The 18,236-nt window shown below is 39.9% G+C and overlaps 1 protein-coding gene and 1 long non-coding RNA gene across 2 annotated transcripts in view; both read left to right on the top strand.

Moving 5' to 3' along the window:
* Positions 1 to 18,236, top strand: part of LOC134650362 (uncharacterized) — a 265,217-nt gene that overhangs the window by 14,276 nt on the left and 232,705 nt on the right. The gene's annotated exons all lie outside the window — the stretch shown is intronic.
* LOC134650072 (mucin-2-like) lies at positions 5,511 to 16,880 on the top strand. Its single transcript, XM_063504899.1, has 3 exons — positions 5,511 to 5,618; positions 12,727 to 12,984; positions 14,700 to 16,880. The coding sequence occupies exons 1-3, from the start codon at positions 5,576 to 5,578 to the stop codon at positions 16,484 to 16,486; spliced, it is 2,088 nt and encodes a 695-aa protein (XP_063360969.1). The 5' UTR covers positions 5,511 to 5,575; the 3' UTR covers positions 16,487 to 16,880.

Here is an 18,236-nt window from a genome sequence, read left to right as displayed (position 1 = left end):
CTATACCCACGTGTATGCATAACTAAATAAGTAATACTTGCTTTGGTAAACTGTCTATGCTAATAGATATGTACTATGTACTGGGACCTAATTGAAATGGCGTAAACGGATATAGAGGTCGGAAATAAATGTTTTTTTTTTTATATTATTGAAATATAATTTTCTTAGCAAAGTTTTTTCGTCTTGCGTCCAAATATTTAATATGAGTTTGAATTATGTACCTACCTACATTCAAGATATTAGGTATAGGGAATGAGGATGAGTATCTTTGTCGTTAACTGTACCAGGCGTGTCTCACTCCGCGATTTCGTCGCTTTGCTACAGGTAGCTAAAAGTACATCCGTTCGGCCCCAATTTTGGGGAAAGCCATAAGCCGCGCGTGGCGCTGTCGCCACCTAGCGGCCATATCTGTGCTGATCGTAACAGACGCGTTTTGTTAAAAGAGTGAGTCTTCTGTACTTAGTACTATTATTTATTCTGTGGCTGTACCCGCATATTTGTATGGACATCTTTGACAATGACAAGATGTTCTTGATGGTTGCATGCTTATTGTTTACAATGACCTACGTAACAATTTGTTGCTGTCCAATGGAAGATCGAAAGTATGATTAAATCAATCCCAATCAAAACCCAGCAGGTTGGAACAGAACAATGATAGGCGAGCCGCAGACTAATGATCATAACGCACGGGGTCAACTTTCCTACCGCTTTGTCTGCCATTCATCAGCCATTGCGTCGTCGGTACAAACTCATAGATAGCGAACCTTCTGCGTACTAAAGCATCCAGTATAAGTGGGAGCTCTGACTACACATACTTGTTACGGATATCGGTCACAGTTATGCTGGTCAGCCTGAAACGAGCATTTTACCATGATTGGTAAGTGCGCATTCAGAGCGTTACATTAGCCCGTCAAAGGTTCACACGACACGGGTCACACGGGTGTGACACGTCATACTTTGCGGTCAGTTTTTGCAGTGCTAAAAAAGTCAAAATCTTTTGGCAGGATTAAGGTGGACACACCGTGGATAGATAGGTAACAAAAATGGTTATAACTGTACCCGAAAGAAAATTTCTGGTCGTGACTTAGATCGGGCAAAATGGGCCCTGTTATGTAGTTTTCAGATGTACCACAGATGTATCAAAGATTTGGCATTTTGTATCACCATGCGCACTGTCTTGTTAACAATCGAAAAGAAAGTGACAAGCACTTGACACGGCCTTTCTACCTCCGCATCGATCGAGCATCTCACGTCTCCCAATTGTTCGCCGTGATCTATTGTCATGTGCACTTGCCAAACGCACTGCCACTATTGTGGTTTGCTCTTGTGAAAATATCACAGCTAATCGTCAACTACTATTTTTAACCTGATTGTATAAAAAAGGTTGAATGTGACCTATTTTATTTTTAATGTGGTTGACTCAGATTTCGCTTTTTTACGGCTACGGTTCTGGTATACAATAGCAACACACGCGATGCAGGTTCTGCAATTGAATTACTTATACACTATCCTCAATTAAAAGAAGCATCAAGAAATACAAATACGTATGTATTGGTCGCGTGATGAGATGCTGTGCAGGAACTGTTTCTGGAATTCTGATAATTGACATAATTTTGTATCTCCTTACTTTAAAATATTTGTGATTTAGTTAAGTTTAGTTTAAGCAAACCTTCTTTGCATGCTTTGTTAAGCAGAATGTATTGGACATTTTTATATTGTAAGAACTTGTTTTGTGTATGTACTACATTCTTGCAAATGAATAAATGATTTAATGATTTAATGAGATTCAACCAATTATAACCTACCTACGTCTCGATTACTAAAATCATTTGAGATCTTAATAAAATAATTCCATTTGCACTCAAAAAAAATATTTTAATGGAAAACGATAAGTACGAGTAGACACATTTCATTAAGTTTCAGCATAGGTAATTAACACGGCTCTTAACAAATGGCATTTTAAACGTTCCGCAACAAACTTGAAAGCGTTTTGCAAAATAAAAGCGCTGCAATGAAATAATGAAGTGCTAGAGAACGTGCGACAGATTATCGCGCGTCGTGCACCTAAGAGGATTATTCTAGAACACTTCACTTTACTTGATTAGGTACTTGACATCAGTTTTCTTAGTGTAAGGCCTGAGTGGACGCTCGAGTTGGGCGTGCAGCGGGGCGGGGCGTGCGGCGTGCATGTTAAACAAATGCAAGCGTATAGGAGCGGCCTTAGTGCACTCTGCTAAAATCCCTGTAGCTCGACGCCACGCTGCACGCCCCGCCGCACGCTCCGCTTCGAGCGTCCACTCAGGCCTTACACTTAGCCTTTTTAAAACCTGTGTTGTGGATGTACACAATACAGCAACACAAGCTACAAGCTATGTACAAGCTGGATAATTTTTAAGGTTTTATTTGACCATTTAGCCTATTTGTAAGATGTCAGTGTGCAAACTAGTTTGGGTCAATAAATAATCCTAATAATGAGACCTATTCTGACTTAAAACCCCTAATGCAGCTAAAAATATTAAATCAATATTATACAAATATCAAGTTGAGAGTTGTAATGTTCGAATAGGCCTCCAGGGCCGTATAACGAAAGATTGCAAGAATAACCCTGTGGAACACGGAACCACGGGGTTGGGCAACCGCCCCTCATGGGAACCTCACGGCACTAACTGCCGCTAATGAAGATGATTTACTGCTTAGTGGACCTGTTATTACGCAGATTTACATCTACAGTTAAAGAGAAAACAATGCGTATTTAAATCTTCAACGTGTCAATTTATATTTATATTTAAGAAATATTTACGCCTTCTTTCGGTTACAAAACATAGGTACCGTAAAATGGGGTGAGTAGGGTTCGCGGGGAAAGTTGGGTTATAAATGGGGAGAGAAGGGATGAAAGGGGGGTGAGATGGAATTTTAAGGCTACTGCTACAAAAATAATGTATTCCAATTTAAAATGGAGCTATAGTAATATTAATATAATAAAAAATCGATCCAACAATCTTCCAAAATCACCTTTGTATGAAATCCCATCTCACCCCAATTACGATGGACTACGGGGTGAGGTGGGATTTCCTGTTTATCGTCAAAGTTATGAAATGGAACTACCCAAAATAAAATAAAAACTAAAATACAAACGTCCGGAACACTTATCATATACAGCAATCAGTTTGCGTATGTAAAAATAAAATGTTATCGAGGTTTGAATGTCAGTTTTGACTCTACTCACCCCATTTTACGGTACCTATCTACTACCTATTATTATATCTAATATATACGTACCGATGCCAGATAAACCAGACCGTCGAAGGATGTGGGATGACATAGGTGTGGAGCGGGTTTTTGATGGCCTGCTAGAACGCGCTGTTGGCGCAGACAAGGCTAGGCTGATTGCGGTGTCTAGGCCTGAGGCTGGGGCATGGTTGCGTGCACTTCCCTCTCCACACATGGGTACCCTTCTCGACAACAACTCCATGCGGGTGGCTGTCGCTCTTCGCCTGGGCTGCGATGTTTGCGAACCTCACATATGCATCTGCGGCACTATGGTTGAGAGTAATGGTCATCATGCGTTGAGTTGTTGTCGATGTGTGGGGAGGTTTCCACGCCACCATGCCCTGAATGATATTGTGCGGAGGGCACTTTTGTCAGCAAATGTGCCTTGCATGTTGGAACCTCCAGGCCTTAGTCGGTCCGACGGCAAAAGACCTGACGGGTTGACGCTTATTCCGTGGGACAAGGGTAAGTGTCTAATTTGGGATGCCACGTGTGTTAGCACTTTTGCCGCCTCGCACATTGGCCGAACGGCCCGGACGGCAGGAGCGGCGGCTGAATTTGCGGCACTTCGGAAGCGCGATAAGTACTCGGCGCTGCTGACCAAGTATATTTTTGTCCCGTTGGCAGTGGAGACGTCCGGGTGTTGGTGTGCTGAGGCCAAAATTTTCTTGGGTGAATTGGGGCAGCGGTTAAGGGAGAGAGGTCATGACCCTCGTTCCGGGTCTTTCCTGATGCAGAGGCTGTCCATCGCGGTTCAGCGTGGCAATGCGGCGAGCGTGATGGGCACCTTTGCGTCTGGAAGGACGCGGGACGAGTTGTTTGACTGAGTTATGGCCTTGTTGAGTTTAGTTTTAATTTAGTTTATAGTTAACTTTAATGTATTTTTAATGTAATTTGTGTTAATTTTCTTATTATTTAGAAACAAAGTGTATTCAAAATCGATTTACATATACGTACCTATAAATGTCGATCTGCTTGCGTTCATTCAAATCAATAATTTTTAAAAATCATCCTCTCGGAAATATTTATCACTAAAATTGACATCGTGTACTAATTACCTCTCGTCAATGCCCACCGTTGATTTACATTTACATAGATCGTCTCTAATTTCAGTAAACATAAAAACATAAAATCTAACATACGCCCATATCGTTAACGGAAAAAAAACATCAGAAATCATAATTGATAAACACCCAAGATATCAATGAAATAAAGTGAGCAGAATTTATATTGATTGCTCCTTTGTTCTAAGTAATATTAAGACCTTTAATTGATTACATCTTTCGATAATGAGTCAAGCAAACAATGCTTCTTATTACATGTAGTTTCAAGAGCAATATGATAATTGTTCACATTACTTTCATAGCAAAATAGTATCTTATTATGCTGTTCACAAGGTGTAAAATGTTATTAAAATAAAAGTGGCAATAGTCTTTTTCCGTTTTAACTATTCGTATGATGATGCACCAAACGGTAGGTAGCGCGGTATGTGTGTGGGCGCGCCCCACGCCGACGGTTTACACGACCAAAATGGTCGTGTTTGGTCGTGTAAACCACACGACCAAAATGTTTCTAATCGAATAATAAACGACAAACAGTTTATTGCAGTCTTCTGTCAAGTTAGGGACTTTCTTATTTTTGATTCTTGGTATGTTATGGTAATGTCGGTTGTTATACTGCCACCTAATACATACGGGGTGTGATTGTTAAGTATAGCCAGGCGGTTATTCAGTAAATATAACAGATATCAAAAAACTTTAAACTGTCATCAAGTGTCATTTGAATATTTTCAGTTTTATTAAAAAAATTGTCGATGTGATTATATTTATTGTATAAAATATTTTCGATCTCAGTTTTTTGATGTATGTAGGTACCTATGTTATATTTTTGGAATACTTTTCCAGTAGATTGATTACAAATTGTGCGAATTCTCAACTTTTATAGCTACGTATTACTAGTAATTAGCGAATACAAACACAATGCAAACATAATTGATGCTCCTGCAACGTTAAGTACGCTGCATTTCGATCGGGAGGTCTATTCAAATTAGTAATATCTTGTTATCAAACCGTTTTGGATATGATCTGTCAGCTATCAACATTTCTTCAACTACAACAGTCACAGATGACAAATCATATCCATAACCGTTTGATAACAAGACATTACTATTTGAATAGGCCTCCAGAACGTGGGGGCGCGTGGATGAATGAGTCGGGCGGGCGGCAAGCTTTCAGCGCCCCACCACTAGGCGGGCGCGCGGCCTGCGCCGGCGCACCGCCAGTCCCTTCGCGACGCTCGCGCCGACATGTCTCCCCTGTGGATCGTGCTCACACTGCTCCCCATCCTCGGTAAGTGTGTGAACAGGTGACAAGTGAACGGAAGTGACTAAACAATTTCCCAAGTGAAATTTCAGTGACTTTTTTCTTTCAGCGTATCAAGTTTTTCCATTGTCTGATGTGTGTCGCCATGGATAGCGGAATTAATTGTGTTTTGCACGATTGTTTGGTCGCGTGCGTGTTCGTGGAAGTTTTTACGGTGCAGGATGTCCGGGCGCATGGATATGTATTTATTCGACGCATCATATTTGCTGCACGTTACTTTGATATAGACCGACTCAAAACAGTCAGCACATTTAAAATTCAATGAATTCAATCCAATGACAACAAGAAGTTAGACAAAGATACCAATTATGGCTTACTTAATTAATGCTTCATGACCTACCACAATTCTCAAACTCAACAATAAACAAAAACGATATGATATCGATCTTAAAATCTTGATTGTTTGAGACCTTTCGCAATATTGCGCGCCCATTAGTGGCAAAGTGCATGTTTATAGGTAATTACGTAAACGCGTCCCGTGTGTGCATCTCCGCTGCGCCTTGCGCAACCTATGCACTTTCCATTCTGCGCCCGCGCCGCGGTCGCCCATCGCTCTGTAATCGATTCCCCGGATTTGCATAAGCGATTTTCCCACGCTCCGTTCTCTACAAAGTAGAGCTTGATGGTCGCTCAAGGCTCTGTACATCTAAAATAGAAATATAAATAACAGTCAAAAAAAATTTTAATACACTTCCATCGCTGACTAATTTTTGAGCCGTTTCTAATGAGCCTATACTCGATGACTTTTAGTTTTCCACCGAGGAGTTCCTATGCTACTACCTTCCGACTGCATCATCAGAACAGCTCCGTATTAGCATTGTGGCATTGTCAGCAGAATTACGACAGTACGCGAAATTTACGCGTACATCCGACACCGGGAAGTGTTTCGAATTTGGGTTAGAACATTACAACCAAACATATAGGTTTACATATATATATACGGAGTGAAGCTAATTAAAATTAAGTAAAAAAAAACATATAAAACCTATAAAAGTCACCGCAGAGATGTGTCGTAAAGAAAGGTGATAAGGGAGAACTAATTTCCAAGGTTACTTGCTCTTAGATTAATTAAATTATCTAATTAAAAGGCCCGGTTGCTAATAATTAATCTTTACGCTCCTTCTTGAGACATTAAATTTTAAATTGAACTTAATTGAAAGTATCGACTAAATCGTTAAGTGTATCGTCAGGTAACAACCAAAACTCCCTAATTATTACCTACCTACCACAAGTAAAAAGCCATCGTAAACCACACTAGTAACAAAACAAGGTTGATATTTTTTTTTATGTTTTCGTTTTTGTACTTTACATATTTTTATGCGATTAACAAATACCCATATAAATGGACAATTAGACAGGTCAAACATGTTAGAAACTCTTAAAACAATATTGCTAAAGAAGTGTAACTAATCAATCAAGCCTTTATTTGCACATAACAGTTAATAGACGCTACACTAAAGTGTGCAATAAAGTTTTTATAAGTTTCGTAAGACAGTATAAAGTGCAATGATATTTATCGATCGGGTCACAACACTATGGGAAAATTTCGTTTAAAAAGTTTGCCTATAAACTAAAATAGCCATATGTAATATAAGCATAAAGTGCAATTTTAAATGACACTTTTGATTAACTTGTTACTTTTTGGACATGCGTCTTATGTAAACGTTCTAATGTTACGCTGACTCATCACAACAATGCGTTATGTAATTAACATATTCATCGTAATCCAACGCGCATCGTGTACCTATAGTGTACAGTTCCTGACAGGTATTAGGAATGGCAATAGGTCACCATTATATTACATTCGACCTTTTTGATGACAGCCCGTGACCTGGCGATGGCTCATATAATAAATATAGTAGTGCAACAGGCAAATATGTCACTAGTCAATATTAATCAACTATTTGTTTCTAAAATGTAATCATGTTGCGATTTGAAATGGCATGGACTACCAAAAAAGATATTCGAATAGCTTAGGTACTAAACAGGTCATATTTTCTCGTATACTTAAACCGTTTAAACTAGTTAACAAAGTTCTATATCTACTTAAATTACGAATGAGAGTAGGCTTCTATTGATGTTGGTTTGAACATTTAAAATTACTCTTACCAAAACATATTCGTTCCATACAATACCATAGTATCTGTTGTCATCAATATGTTGCAAGTAGGTATCCTGCTAATTTCGGTTTGATACATATTTTACCACATACGTATTGCCCAAACCGTCATCACGAGAGACCGGAAAATCGTGCTTACTACACTCTGCCGTATTCGAATTTCAAGATATTCACAAGAGACGACACGTACTAGATCCATTCTAGATACGTTATAGTTTAGATTTCAATTAGTTTTCTTTTGCAGCGCAATTCGGGCAACCAATGTCACTTTTACGATAGATCGTGTTAGATATCTATTAGATGTGAATTTCTCTAAGTAATATCTTGTGGAAATCGTTCAAGAGTATCTTCAGAATCGCGGAAATGTCAAATTTGACAGGTTAGATCTTAAACATATCGTTATCGTATCTTGACAATGTCTAAAAGATATCTAATAGATGTCTATTACAAAATCCGAATCGGGCCCACTGTCATTTCACGCTGCATACTAGACAATAGAGCTTTCCACGCTGCGCCTTCGGTTTCTACCTTTGTTATCTTAATACACATTGTCTGTATAAACGCCGTATTAGTAACATTAGATTATACGGTGTTAGGTACGGGTGTTAACGCGTTATATGAAAGTAGTTGTAGATAGAGGTTTTTAGCTAACGGGGCCATTTTATTTAAAGTTGTCCCCTACACTTTTTTTTTAATTTGTGAAATTACTTATATGTTATTTCTACTCAGAATCACGAGCTCTTTCTATCCTAATATGAGAAAAAAAGGTTTTTTCCCATTCCGTTACCATTTTTTCATAGACTTTGTATGGCGGTTTCGGAATGGAAAGATCGAAAAATGTAGGGAAATCTTGGGACACTTTTTTTCTCCTATTAGGATCAAAAGAGCTCATGAGTAGAATTAACATAAAAAAAATCCCAATTTTGATAAAAACAGTGTAGGGGATAACTTTAAATAAAATGGCCCAACGACATTGGATGATGTTACCTTACAACCCTTCCTTCTGTTGTGTTGGATGGTGTTCCTTTTATTTGAGTGGAAAATTAAACTACGCAGATTTTCACGAACGTAGGTACCTAACTTAATTACGATTAGATAGGTCGGTACCGATCAACGCAATGTCCTAAGCTAAGTACGTATTTCCTGGACACCAATTTATTAGACCTGTTGAGCTGTAATTTGTAGAATATTCCCAATATTTCTGTTTCCGAACGTGATTATTTAGAATGTTAATGTGTTTTCGAACGAGTCCCTCCGTTCGTATTCTTATGTCTGTGGCCACTGATAAAGGGCAATAAATCAGATCACTTAATAATTTGATATCTTTTATTATAAATAATAAACAATTTCTTAATAAATTGAGAATACATGCTCATTAAGAAACAACAAAATTATATATCCACTAATTATTATTCAACTAAAACAACAAGTCATCAAACCATGAACGCAAACTAAGTATGTACCTACCAAACTATAAATAAATAGGTAAACATAAAAATAATGAACATACTCAGAGTTCATTCCTTATGTAACAGCATAGGGCCTAAAGAGCAAACTACGAATGATCCCATCGTATTTGCATGCAGTACGGGTGACCTTTCGCCGAGGATGCTACGGCACCTTGCAGCGCTCTCTTGCGCAAGGCTCGCGTGCGATGGTATGACACCCCCCCCCCCCAACGCATGGGAACCTCGGTTAACCTCCACTGGACTAGGTACACGTTCACCCGGATTTAGTGCATGTTAGAGGTAGTTTACGTGAGGCAATCTCATCTCATTACGTTGGTCTACTTCTTTGAGATGTTTTTGCGAGTTGTCAGTTAAGCGGCGATGCGTTAAATGTTTTCTGAGAAGGAGGAATGTTTAGATTGTCGTCTTGCGAAAAACATTGCATTCTAAGTATGTACGTGCTTTACCTTATACTTCATAATAATTATAAACTTAAGATACCATATCATAATACATAAAGTAGGGAACAATATCGGTGCACTAGGGAACGTGACGAAACAAATCTACTCTACTTAATGCAACGTACGTTGCAATGTAGACATGCATTAACACTAAGACTGCTTATGAGTTATCGATGCGACCTAATTTCTTGTTACTATTTAATAGCTCGCCAGAATAACTGATATTTTAAGGAGACATCGTAAAATACTCCAATAGCAATGATAATGGGTCAGTAGGTATGTATGGAAATTTCCAAACAAAGTTATGTAACGTGTTTTTATTTCTTAACATCTCTCCTTCCCGCACATACGTTTGTTCTGCCGTAAGTAAAAACCGATATAGCTAAAATTAATTCTTGTGAGAATTCGTCTTCCCAAATTAAATACTCTATATATAGGACATTAAGTAAGTTCAAAAAGTCAATTAATGTATGCATAATTAACGCCGTTAAACAAATATCACGTGGATTAGGAAAAAATACTGTGCAGTGAGCAACCAAAGTATATAAGAGATAGAGATAGAGATCTTTATTTGCATACCATTTTTAGATGTTACATACATGGACCCTGGAAAGGGTGTAGCAAAAATTAGGTAGTTCACAATATCACAGTTTGCTTATTATTACTTCTTACTAATTATTATCATTCTTATACATTTTCAAAATTTTCTAAATTGCACTTTCTAACTAATACTTCTTGTTAGGTACCTATAAACAAGGATTTCTACATATTCGTAGTATAACCGTTCGTTTTACTTAATATAAAATATGTTATAATATACAATTATGTTTATATATACAACACAAGTTACAAGTACAAGCTACATACAAGGTACATAGCTTTACATAATATCATCCTCCATAAATTCGGCTATTGAGTAGTAACATTTATCCATCAGCATAGTTTTAAGGCGGTTTATGAAGTTAGAGTCTGTTTTTAAATATGTGGGGATTTTATTGTAAACATTTATGGCTCTGTAGTATGGTCCGTTCTTGTATATTTCTAATTTAGGCTCCGGGAGTTCTATGTAGTGTTGACGTCGAGGGTTTTGACAAAATTGGAATAAATGTAGGTTTTTTCGGACAAATGTAGCTACTTCCAAAATGTACAGAGAGGGGAGGGTCAGTAAGTTAAGATTTTTGAAGTGTGGTCTACAGCTGTGCGGTGGATGTATATTTACTAGGATCCTGATACATTTTTTCTGCATGATGAAAACGTTTTGAATGTCGGTGCTGTGGCCCCACAAGAGAAGTCCGTAGCGTAGCCATGTGACTGCTTGCGAGTGATACGCCGCCAGCGCACACTCTAAGGTAGTGCTACACTTCAGTACGCTAAGTGCATACACAAATCGGGCAAGTTTATTTTTAATTTTTTCTACATGTATTTTCCATGTCAAATGGCTGTCCAGTGTAAGGCCCAATAAGGTGCAGTCGGGTACTTCTTCAATATTTAGGTTGTTTATTACAGTGTTGAGATTTAGGGGTTGCTTTTGTCTTGGTCTGAATTGGATTAATTTTGATTTGTCATTATTTATTATGAGGTTGTGATCGTGGAGCCAATGAGTTATTGAGTTAAAAGTTTGTTCTATGTAGGAACTGCTGCTATTGTTATATAACTAACGGGTATGGTGTTCAAAATGACCTACATAAAACTTATGTTCAGTTAATTTTACTGTTGCTGCTTACGAACTTCTACTGTTACTGTACCTGCATAGCATAGGTAGTATACTTGCCACTTTTATGCCGGTAAGGTATAGGCAGTAGACAGATGGCATAACACAGCATCACCTGCCCTGCGCATGCGTGTGACATGTCAGTGACCGCGGTAATTGGATACATCATTATGCAACAGCAATGCACACTCGCACAATAATTTCACTTGCGACTTTATTACTACCTCTTCGGTGTTCAAGTGTTCACAGTTCGTGTTTGTATTATCAATACGGATAACAGTCATGGAAATGTCAAGTATGCAGCAATAAGGTTTACCCCAGTTATGTTCCAATATTTTTTACTCGGCTACGGTGAAACCGGACTCGGTACAGTTATAAGTAAATGTACTAGTGTTTGACAGCTCCTTTGTCACATCTCTGCTTGGAAAATTGAGGGTGGCAAACATTGGGACAGTGTACAGCACTGGGACATTTAGTATCGTAGGGATAGATTCAAAAGAGTTGGCACCATATCTATAAAAATATTGACAACTAAGTACAAACTTCACGCCGGCTTAATATTATGTGTTGACCTGTAGGAATTACTCACATATTCGCCTAATTGCTTAACTCATTAATCCACGTAGGTAATTGAAAAGGACATTTCCATTGACCGTTTTATTTAGGTACAATGCGTTTTTGTCATTAGCTCATTCGGCAGGAAATGTCTCTTATTATCTAATCCCATTGTAAAAATATAATGTCTGAGAAAGGTCATGCCTAATGCTGATGCTCAAGATAAGGCAGTTGCAACACACTTGTGGGTTTGGTGTGAAACCGCGGCGAACTGGCAAATAAATGCAGTTTCACATGTTTCTGTAAACGTAACCATGGAAACCGGAATTCCTCTATCTCTTAATCGCAAAATATTATCTTCATTACGTAAGCCGTAAGGGCGTAGGAGGTGCACCTTGCAATGCACAGTGTGTCTCAGTGACCTGACCACGCGCTACCGACATCTCGTTGGTAGGTACTTATTATAGGTACTGCGAGCGAGCTAGGTGCAATGTCGTACCTCCTCCAATTGAGAGGGATTTAAATCATCTCCAGGCAGAGGTGTAGAGTTGGAGCCGGTGTAGCTTTATTTGACGTTCATAAGCGCCAATGCCAAGATGCCAATCGCTTACGCTTCGTAGCGATCGAAACGCAACTGTCACTGTCGCACTAATATGGAAGAGTGATAGAGAGACACAAAGCGTTTCGTTGTCGAAGCGATAGCGATTGTAACCTTGGCTAGGCCGGCTGGATAGCTTTAATTCAGATAAGGATCAGCTGTTCTAACTCTTTTCTTATCCAGGGGGCGCGGAAAGGTTCAACTGTCGGGGCCGAATCCTGGGCGCCTACTACGCCGACGCTAAGGCCAACTGCAAAGCGTTCCACGTCTGCGTGCGCGTAGCGGGCGGCGGCATACGGGACTTCAGGTTCTTCTGCCCGCCCGGCACGCTGTTCCACCAGGAGGCACAGACCTGCACGGACTGGGGCGACGATGACCCGCTGGCCTGCCCCGCAGACCTTTACTTCGACGGTCAGTTTGATCTCTACAAGATCGGATCCGGTGAGCGCTTCGCTACTAACAAGCCTAAACTCGCTAATGTATTTAAGTGATCAGTTGGTTTGTTGACAATATTTTTGTTGAAATATTAACTGAAACCTCATGATTCTCTCACTTATAAGAGTACATCTTATTATTCTCGTATTAGATTAAAAATTTACATTTGACTAAATGTTCAGAAATTCTTAATTCATGTTAATGTTATTTTTAAGGCCTGTGCACACCGGGTGCGTGTGTGTAGACGTGCACACGTGCGTTTAGTTTCGATAACCGACTAAAATTAAAAGTAAATCGTTATAATTTTAATAAGAATATTATGTAATTAAGTCTCACGGGAGTTTTATACTGAAAAGTTCCTGCTCCCCTTCAGAGCTGCGATAGTTTCCTAAACGAAATACCTATTGAGAATCGTATTGTGTTTGTTCATAGGTAGTAAAATGAAGTTGCTAACATGTATGTATATATTATACAATTATATAACTTAGTAGGTATGTAGATAGTAGAAACCACTTAACTCTAACAGTTTCATCCAAATTGTCAACAACCCGATTGATATAAAATTAAATGCAATAACATTTGATCTCATGGTAAACTTAACGATAATATTTTAATAAGCCATTAATATTAAATACATTTGCGAGTGATGCTATAGCAATAATATCAATCAAGCATCCTACCCACGTTTAAAAGTAAAATTTACATACAAATATGTGGTCCTATAGTCTCATTAAAATAAAATTAATTAGCAACATCCAGTCGACCTTCCGATTTCTCTAAATACTAAAGAACCAGGCTGTACCTAATTAATGAAGATGAAGCAATACTAAGCTCATGCAAGTCATGCATATACTCGTAGTCAGTAGACTACGACTAGTAAGCCGTGGAGCCATTGCCTACCAAGCATAATACGAGAGCCCAATGCCTACTGCCCGGGCCAACCAGTTAAGGTGACCTGGAGATTCGTAGAATCTATGCTTAGTCAAAGAGCGCAATTATGCTGGCTTATCTGAGTCTACACTACACCTGCGCTCGGTAAGTGTTTGGTATAATACTACGCTTGGTTGTAAAACTTGTAAACGCGGAATCGTATTAATTGCACTGACATTTATACCGCTGACCCACTCAAGCGCAGCAGGTACTACCGTTTTTATGACTTCTAAATCATACATTATTTATAAGATTAAGAATGTTTCTTTGATAAATGTATGTGATTTTCTTAGAGATAACAGTCTGTACACTAAATTAGGGCATAAGTGGAGATGACCGCTTGCATCATGCGTGCTTAAAAGGTTAAAGCAAACTCAGAGTCGACGTTAACGCAGTATTTGGTAACGGATTGCAAAAAACTAAGCTTCAGTCGTACGCTTGCGTTGTGCTTGTTGTGGTGATCATAAAATGTATACCTATTTAATAAATTACGCTTGCGTTGGTGAACTAAGTGCGCTACTACCTACGCCAGTACCAACCAGTACGGCATGCATTAAAAAAATCAACAATTTCTCAATTTAGAAAAACGACCGACCATTTGCAATTTTACAGTTTTCACGTGATAATTAATATACATTATTCATGTATATAATACAAGTATATACTATGTAAAATAAAGATTTTAGGTATGATTGATTATTGTCTATCACCTGTAAAAAATATATGTAAATATAATCAGCAAACAAACAGATTTAACAAATATAAACCAAATGAAAATGCTGTGTTCACAGGATTTGACACTAAAAAACTGTCGTCGCCTGGTGCCCGCGAGGAAGAAGCGGAATTCGGTTTACAGCGCGCCGAGACCGGCGACCGCCGTCTCGGCCAGAACAACGGTAACGCCCCCGCATCGGACCTCCGCGCTGCCCACTCCTCCGACTTCTTCAGCGGACAACGCGACCGCGGCCGCGACGACTCCGCCCCGCCCGCGCCCCAGCCCGCTGCCTCCTCCCCCGCGCCCTCCGCACCCCAACGTGTCTCCTTCAGAAGACCCACCAGCCCCAGGACCACCCCTACTACGCAATACACGAATCCGCCACCCCCACCGCCACCGAAACCATTCAGCAATAACCAATACGACCCCAAACGGAAACTCGTGCGCAAACGGCCCATTCATGCGTCCACTCTAGCTCCCTCGACATTTGTACCTAGCTCTCCTCAACCTCAATTCCCAGAGTACCAACAACCTGCGACTTTCGAACGTCGGGTCCCGCAGCAGAGCAGACCGAACCCTACTACGGTACCGGCTAGCGTCCCTCCTCAGTACAAAGATGAGTACGTCGAAGTCAGCCGTGTGACACCTAAACAAAACAGATACTTCTCTAACAATCCCTCTCCCGCTCCTTTCTCCCAAACCACGACCCTAAATCCTTATTTCAGGAAAAAGGAAGGGCTTGTTGAGTTGTACAATTATAACGCACAATCCACTCCGGGAATCAACGTTCAAAATGACAACAAACCGTTCAAAGTGAAAAACAGCTTCAGTGTGGCAACAGATGTTCCTCAAGAACAAGACTTTGTGCGTACTAACGTAAATAAAAATAACAATGGTAGAGGCACACCTACCACGGTAGATTACAACACTGCTGCGAACCGCGGCTTTAGCACGACTCCTGCCTACAGAAATTTCAATAGCGTTTCCTACGAGCCGGAAAAGAACAACTTTGTCCAACACTCAAATGCCAAGAATTTCTTTAACAGCCCGTCGACTCCGGCAACAACCACTACGCTGTATACGACTACTCGGACAGATCCCTCGTATAATCTGAATACGGTAGCCTATAATACGAACGTTGGCTTTAACGCGCAGTCATCCAACTTCGCTGAAAGCGACGAGGACGACGGCCAGTACCGTCTCCCGGCCGGTGAAGACGACGGCCAATACAGACCCGAACTGTACGAACGTGAGCGCGAACGTGACCGTGAACTCTTATCTGGAGCTCACTCGCTCAACATCGCTGCTAGCGGAAATAGATTGCCCGAAGATCAACAAAAACAAAAGGGCAAAACGCAGAAACCATCCAAGCCTGTATCCCAAACGGCAGCGCCGAGACCTTTCAGACCCGCGCCCTCGCCCTCGACTACCATCGCGCCCCCGTCGACCTTCGAACCCGCATACACAACTACATACAGGCCCCAGACAAGCACTCAGCGCGTGTTTGATTACTTCCAAACTTACACAACCACCGTCAGGCCCAGTGAGCCACCAGCTCCCGTCCACGTACCGACTACAGAAAACTTCGGGAACGTGCCCGTGAGGTCGTCGACGACGGCGCTGCGCACCCCTGAGCCGCGGCCGACGACGCGCGCGCCCGCGCCGCCAACGCCCGCCACACGGCCCCCGCCGCGGCCCGCGCCGCAGCCCACGCCTCAGCCGGCACCCAAGGCGCCACACTTCGCCAATCCCGCCAAACCCAAGGAGGACACGAGCTACGACTACGCGTATTACGACTCAGACCCTGGGTTTTCGGAGTACGATCACATAGAAGAATTCGGTAAAACAAAAACAAAAGCGTAAACTTGTCGTACCTATTAAAAATTTAACTACTGCCATTAAATTAGTCGCCTCTTTAGATGATAATACAAATGTATGTTATGAGTTCATCATTGGTGTGACAGAATGCCTTAAGCCAGATTAAATCAAGAATTTACTTTTCCTTAAAAATATTCTGTAGGTAAGTCAGGTTAATACAACTGACCACGCGAATGTTTGACCCGTGACGAGTAATCCATCTCTTTTTTATTAGTTATTGTGTGAGATAAATGGATTACAGCACGTTACGCAACCAGTGACAAGATATTAATCGCGGATAAAAAAGTACAACATAGCAATGTAAGTACATATCTAATTGAACCTTTTAAACCTTATAAAAATATAGCTACACCATAATGAAGATATGTCTGCTACTCAAAAAAACTATAATTTATTGCACCCAAATAACTTATCAGCAAAGGTAAAAGTACGTAAAAGAAATCGAAAGAGCAAAGCAGAATATTCAGACTGAATAAACCGTGCCAGTTGTATCGATGTTGCGTATATCTGAAGAGGCTTTGTAGTTACCCGCCCTAAATTATTTGTGATATTATGGATGTTAGAAGTGGCTCTTGTCTGTTGGGTTAGTCGCTGTGTAGTGTGACTTGTAGGAAGAATCAGTATCGCAGCATGCTAGTGACAGCGAGTCAACCCGCTGTACTCCAATCAACGAGGAGAATTATAATTATTCTATAAAAACCCGACAATTTTTGTCTCGTCCCTGATACTTTCGTTTTCAGCAATTAAAATGCTACACGGATATAAGACAATAAATACTCTTAAACTAAAAAGTAGGTATTTGCCTTCTAAAAAAATTTAAACTCTAATGGACGGGACAGTTTTTGTCGGGAAATTTCTTCATTGATTGTTAACCGATGTAAAATGCTTGCCAACATTGGTATTACGCAATTCGCGAATAAGAGAATATATGTCCTATGTATGTACAATAGAGAGTAAGTTATAACGATAGATGTAAAATAATTCAATGTAAATAAAGATTTCTTAAATACAATGGTTTGCGTAATTGTATTCTCAACCTGTGCGCGTGTGAAATACTCGTAGTTGGTAATGCTTACCCTGGTAACAAGGTAACAATGTTTCGCATAAGAAACTAGTCACTTGCCTTGGTATACACATTATCTTTTCTCATTGACATTAAGTATACCTATTTATCATATTTTTTTTTATGAAAACAGTCAAATAATTAGGTAGGTACTTCTCCGCTAAAGCCAGTTAGTTTTAGAAATAGTTTTCTTAGAAGTTGGAACTTCATATTATTAAGTTTCCCACAAAAGTTAAAATAGACAACAAGAGCCAAATAATAGTTTACTTACCTAGATAAAACACTACGTTGCCAATATTTTCGAAATGGTTAAACTCGGTTTACCTCGAAAGGCCAACTATCAATTATATAAAATTTTCCTATTTTTAATTTGAACTTGGTTGTATGGTATTTAAATTGGGATGAATTTCGTTTGATTGAGCCTAAAGATCGGTTTTCCTAGGATAGCGGTGCCGTCATGTAGCGGCCGTCTCCATACTATAATACGGCTAAATATAGATGTCGTAGTATTTGTATGGAGACGGCCCCTATATGACGGCACCGCTATCGGAGGAAACCAAAGCTTAAGGCCCCTAATTAGGTCCCTTGGAACTTGGAAGTATCATGGGATCTTAACGGGAAGGATATCATATAACACAGAGAAGGTATAATTCATAGGTGTACATTTAATAA

Source organism: Cydia amplana, chromosome 8 (genome assembly GCF_948474715.1).
Source record: "Cydia amplana chromosome 8, ilCydAmpl1.1, whole genome shotgun sequence".
Classification (NCBI taxonomy): domain Eukaryota; kingdom Metazoa; phylum Arthropoda; class Insecta; order Lepidoptera; family Tortricidae; genus Cydia; species Cydia amplana.
This window is presented reverse-complemented; position numbering and strand designations above follow the sequence as displayed.